Here is a 6,000-nt window from a genome sequence, read left to right on the forward strand (position 1 = left end):
AATAAAAACACAGCTCTGGGGGCCCACCCTCAGGGGTGACGCTTCCATGGCCTGGGGCGGGCCTAGAACATGCATTTGCACCCATGCCCAGGAGACGCTGCCCTTGGCCACACTTCGATTAAACCTAGATCTCTTAGGCAGGAAGCCCCTGGCCAAGGAGACTCAATGCCTATCTTTGCTCCTGTGCAAGTTTTTGAATCGCTCTGTGCCTCAGTTTCTCCAATTATAAAAGGAAGAATTCCCTTACCCAATCCAATGTTTTATTCAAGGGAATCTGGCAGCTCAGCGGGAGTACAGCATTTGCAATAATTAGTCTTCAGGTGAGCACGTGGTGGGAAGCATCTGTACAAATCATCCCAGGGACTTGGGGGGAGGGAGTTGAGGGTTAGGGAGCGAGGCCATCCGGGACAAGGAGACTGGATGAGAATACTCATCTCTGCCTGTGATAATGCACTCGGGGGCCCTTTGAAAAGGCAGACGAGCAGACCAAGCCGAACAGTGGCTGAGTGTGAGACCCCCGCGCATGGGCGCAAGACCCCACGTTAACCTTCTTGGCCAGTCGCCCCAGCAAACAGCCCAGGGCTTCGGGAAAGTAACTACCCACTGCTGGGAACCAACACCACCCCTGAAGCTGTCCTTACTTCTGTGCTTTCCATGGTGTGGGGACGTGAACCACCGGTGGCACTTGAGTTGATTTAGGTGGTGCCAGGCCAGCGCGTGAAATAACGGTGTGAGAGCAAAGTGCAGCGTGAGAAAGTCATTCCCTTCTGGGTTTCCCGTCAACCCTTTCAAGGCCACCACCAGGAGGAAGGACTCAGCGGGGTGCTGATGTGTCACCATCCTCTACCTCTGCTCATCTCCCCTTCCAGGAGAAAACTGGCTGCCCCGCCAGGGCTTTCGCGTAACAATAGCAGCAGCTAGCATTCAATGACACCTCTTTGCTTTCTTTATAGTAGTGACAATTTCCTTTAAAAATAAGTCAGTTTTAGTAGAGGAAAAGGTGAGTCTGTTCAAGAAGCATATTAAGAAACTAATTTGAGCTTTGGCAACATTTCTGCAGATGGATTCATTCACCACTGAAGTTTTGAGCACACTGAACTGATTGGTTTGCTGTCTGGCAAGACAGGATCCTTGTGGTGTCAGAAGGTAAAGCTTCCGGGGCTGCCGGGGGAGCCTCCAGGTGGGATTCACTTCAGCTCCTGCTGGAAGCTGGAGTCTGAGGCCCCCGCCCCGCCTGACACCTTTGCTACCACACTGAACAGGCTTGTTCGTCTGTGGGCAGCACCAGGCAAGATAATCTAGACCATGGTGGTTACAAGCATCGACCTTGGCATCATCGGGCAGACCTGGGTTTGAATCACAGCTCTGTTACCTCCCAGGGGTGCCCCTTGGGCAGATTATTTAACTTCTCCATAGCTTAGTTTCTTACTTATAAAATGCGAGTGACACTGGTCCCTGCCTCATCGGGTTGTTGGGAATCTTAAGTGACATAATAAACATAAAGCACATGGTATCTGGCATATTTAAAGACTTCATCAATGGTTGCTGCTATTATTATCATTACTATTACTATTATGACTATTATTAGCCTCTGAGATCTGTGAGTTGCTCTGTTTTGTTTTGCAAATCGCTGGTTGACTGAGGAGAGCTGGCTCAGCACAAACTTTTCCTGGAACTTGTTCGGCAGGTCACAGGCACGTCACGCCAGCCCCCCCTGCCCCGCCCCCCGCCGTTTTTCCTGGGATCTTTGCCAAGTCCTAAGCCAGGAAACCTTGTTATATTAATTATGAAGAAAAAGCATGTTTTATTTAAAATCCCGGCTGCCGAATATTCTGCCATGCTGTTTCTCCGTGACAGCAGAATTGCTTTTGCATTTAGGAAACCCTAATGAATTTAAAATATAAATATATCCGTGCCTATGGACACAGGCGATTTCCTGCGACCTGATTTCTTTAAATACCAGTGTACGCTGCCAAAGCTAATAAGTTCGACGTGTGCTTAGGATCAATTTAAAAAAGAAAAAAAAGAAATCTAGAAGTCGCAGTGAAATTCAGTCCCTCCCATTTCCTTAGGACTGTGTGGAGAGGGCAAGAGGGAAGGATGTCGCCCCAGGCTGGAGGCTCCGAAAAGGGTGGCTTGTGCTTTCCTGTCAAAGGTCTTGTTGGGTCCGGGATGTAGCTTTGGATGCTTGAATTAATCAGATGCAGAACCTGGTCATTTGCCCGTCTCACACTGGCTCCTACACTGCAAGCAACATCCTTGCTGTCTCTCTCTCTCTCTCTCCCTCTCAGACAGAACCAGGCTAATAATGCACAGAAGCCAAGTGGGAGGGGTTCTAGAAAGTGGTGGGCACTGCCAGATCCAGGAGACCCAAGCTTCTCCTAACAAGGGCAGTTGCCTCTCCTCCCCACATGCCGGGCAAGAAAGGAAGCACAGTTTCACTTGAATGTCTGACTTTCCAGAAAAGCTGGAGATCTGTGCCTTCATGTGAAACACTCTGATTTTCAAATTTTGTGAAGCAATTAAAAGAAAACTAAAATACTCTTCAGGCTGATCTTCTACCCTCCAAATAAAACTTAAGCAGAACAGGCTCCAAACTGACAGTTTGCAACCTCTGGTCTATGCAAACCTATACTTGGGAAGATTCTAGAGTTCTAGGGTTTAGAAAACTCAGAAATGTGAGCAAACAGCAATTCAATCTGAAGTTCCGTTTGTGGGGGAGAGGAGAAGCCATTGTCTTTCCCCCTCTCTGGGGATGGGCTGCGATAAGCACGCTGTCCTGTAGGAATTGTCCTCCGGCTTCTGGCCTTAGATAAGGTCAAATTCCATTATGGCCAAAACTTGCCCCGCCCCAAATCACCCTAAGAACCACACCCAGCAAGAAGAGATTCTCAGACAGTCCACGTGTTCCCTACAGTTGAGCAGGCCTCCTGCGATGGGCAAGGAGTTGGACAGACCTGGCTGGAAAGCTAGTGTAACATCTCTGGGCTTGTTTCTCATCCATAAAACAGGGATGATGATACAGGCTGTGCTGGACAGGTGCTCAGAACTGACAGGTAAGGCCCGTCTAGGCCAAGACAGGAAGGCACCACGAATGACTATGAATGATGCCCTGGAGTTCAGGGCAATGACATTTGAGCCACATCTCTTGGGACAGTGGATATTCGAATAAAAATCTACATGGAAGATGATCTCAAAGAGGAGTCCTCACTTGCTGTGTGATCTGAATTCGTGGGAGAGTACCCAGGTAGCAATCACCGGCCCTTTCTTTAGAGTTTCAGAGACACGTGAAGTCCATCCACTGTGCTTGCGCAGCACAGAAGCAGAGCCCTGGTCTAAGAGCCTCCTCTCCCTGCAGGAAGGACCACGCCCCTGAAGCTATGTGGACCAAAGAAATCTCATCCTCAGCTGGGGCCCCAGGCAGGACACATTGTCTAGACAGACACCAGCCTGCAGTCTAGAGCTCACTCTGCCACGTTCCAGCTATGTGACTTGGGGACAAGTTATCCAGTTCTGTATCTGTAAAATGGGAACAGTGATAGTGCTTATTGCTTAGAGTCCTTCCAGGGATGAACCAATCCATGGAAAGCTCATGGCCTAGCACTCAGAACTCCTCATTTCATGGTAGCAGTTGGTTTTTGTTTTTAGCTCTGCGGGGCTGGAGAGGCCACCCAGCCCATCTGGCCATGTGGCTCCCTTACCCCCCAAGATGCCCCAAACTCTCCAAAGCATCTGAGTGACTCGGCCACTTTCCCCCGACGTCTGTGTGCCGGCCTGTGCAACACAAGCCGCCTTCCCGACCACCTGTCTGGCACACATCTGGGGTAAGAAAACATTCCAAAGCCCCGAGTCCTCTCTTTGGAATTGACTAAGCTCATTGCCTGAAGGCTAACTCTCATATTTTCTCTTTTATCCATTATTGACTTATAATTTCATCGCCAACCCTAAAAATTCACTGGGGTTTGCAAAAAAGGGATTTTTCGGGACCATTATCCTTTTGTGAACTTCAAACAGACTGAGTCAACGCTTCTCCTTGCCTGCAAACTTTAGGATCTAATTCTTTCCGACTGGTACTTTCTCTGGGCCCCTTGTGAGCCTGTGATGATTTCCACTGCCTTTCTCTAGAACTCTGGTGTTTCTGCTGTGTCTCGGCCTCAGACATGCAGCAAGCAATCAAACGATGTAGGGGCTTGATAACCATCTGTAATTGCAGCCACCACACATACACAAGTCATAGTTCGAAAAGAAAATGCTTTCAGAAGTTAGTCACTTGGCAGCTTAACATGGAGGTGTCTGAGTACCATTTACCAAGAGGGGTGGAGAAGCTGTTGTTTTAAAAACATGCTAATTAGAAAAGCTGTAACTTAATCTGCTTCCTTGAGGAAATGCTCTATGGAATGAAAGGAGGCCAAAAAGGCAAAGGTTCTCACAAAGATAAAGAGCTGACTGTTATTTCAGTTCTCGCCCCGTCCACTTTATACCACCCCCTCCCCACAAAAGGGGAGCATTCTCTGGTTTTATAGAGAAGTTGTGTTCATTCTAGAAATTTTAAGAGAAAAGAGCTAACATTTATTGCAAGCCACATTCATGACCTTGCTTAATCGTGACCCTCCCCAAATCTGTGAGAGATTAGCACTTGGTTTGCAGAAGAGAACACTGAGGCCCAGAGAGATTATGTTACTTGTCCAACATTCCACAGCTAGAATGTAGCAAAGCTGAGACTCAAACCCTGGCCGCAAAGCCCACACTCATGCCCCAGGCCACATCCAGTATGGAAGTCCCGGGCGGCTGCATTTCTGTCTACGGCGCTCTTTCACATGGCCACAGACATCCCGCTGACACTCTTGGTCCACGCAGCATACAACCAGAGCCAACATCTCGACAACTCACCTGCTCCCAAACGTCTTGAGTTCCCCATTCAAGACCCTCTGATGGCACTTCCCTTCCCTGCTCACCACAGCCTCCCCTGGGTCCTGGCTCACCCTCTCTATGCTCCATCCACTGCGGTCGGGGAAAAAGGAGAAAAAGTACTAACCACAAAGTTACTCCCCAAATCCAATCCATCTAAGCAAACCATTGCCAGGATGATTCACAGTCAACAATATTCCCCTCCAAGGCCAAAGCCCTTGGGTTCTTACTCTAGTGTCTGCCCAAAATGGCTGGAAAACTCGGTGTGTGTCAGCACTGGTATATAGGTATATTTTGGAGGGGAGAGAGTTTATAGCTTTCAAAGGCTTCTCAAAGGGGTGTCTGAGATCCATGGCAGTCTACAACCCATGCCCTAGCAGATTCTCTTGCCACACACTCCTTGTTGGAATGCATGCACAGACGCTCTGCTCTAAGAGGGCTCAAGTCACATGCACGTTACCACGGGACTGGCTGTCCAACAGCACCCAAAGCCACAGGCCTGCATTCGTTCTTGTAATCAGGACACATTCAACTTGGCAACTCCAGCCTTTCACACTAAAGTGTTTCAGCGCTCCTGGCCCACCTGGTTTGGTCCTCCTAATAACCTCAGAGTCCCTCGACTATAGATATTTGAAAAGGACACTTACCCCAAAGGCCGGCTTTCCCACCAGAACCATTAACAGCAGAACGTGGAGACCAGACATTCCGGTAACCCTCTTTGCAGTGTAAGGACCACAGTTTTGCTTTCAATACAATTTCTTTTGTTGTCTATGCCTTTAGGGGGAAAAATGTCAATCTCCAAGGATTCAGAAACAAATGAAGAGGATGCAAATTATTAACTAGGCATCAAATACTGTTTAATGTTTAATGTTTTGCAAACCAACTATCTTGATTAAACAAATGGTCACTTTGGGGCTGGGCTGAGTCATGAGGTGGCTTCTCCCCTGGGGAGAAAGTCTCCAAAGACAATGGCCAACATAACGAACCCCCGACCCCCGGCTCCTGAGTGCACATGGGAGCTGCTGAGTGTTCAGTGCAGAAGGCATGACCGTGTAACTAGCATCCCAACCTCAGGATGAAAGACCGGGCGAG

General features: G+C 48.6%; 1 protein-coding gene across 1 annotated transcript in view; it reads right to left on the reverse strand.

Moving 5' to 3' along the window:
* HABP2 (hyaluronan binding protein 2) overlaps positions 1–5,703 on the reverse strand; it is a 32,865-nt gene extending 27,162 nt beyond the window's left edge. Inside the window, exon 1 of the mRNA XM_012663927.1 lies at positions 5,556–5,703. Within this exon, the coding sequence (XP_012519381.1) occupies positions 5,556–5,612 (57 nt within the window). The 5' untranslated portion in view covers positions 5,613–5,703. The remainder of the gene's footprint in view (positions 1–5,555) is intronic.
* Positions 5,704–6,000: the final 297 nt, after the last annotated feature.

This window comes from Propithecus coquereli, unplaced genomic scaffold (genome assembly GCF_000956105.1).
Source record: "Propithecus coquereli isolate 6110/MARCELLA unplaced genomic scaffold, Pcoq_1.0 Scaffold84, whole genome shotgun sequence".
NCBI lineage: Eukaryota > Metazoa > Chordata > Mammalia > Primates > Indriidae > Propithecus > Propithecus coquereli.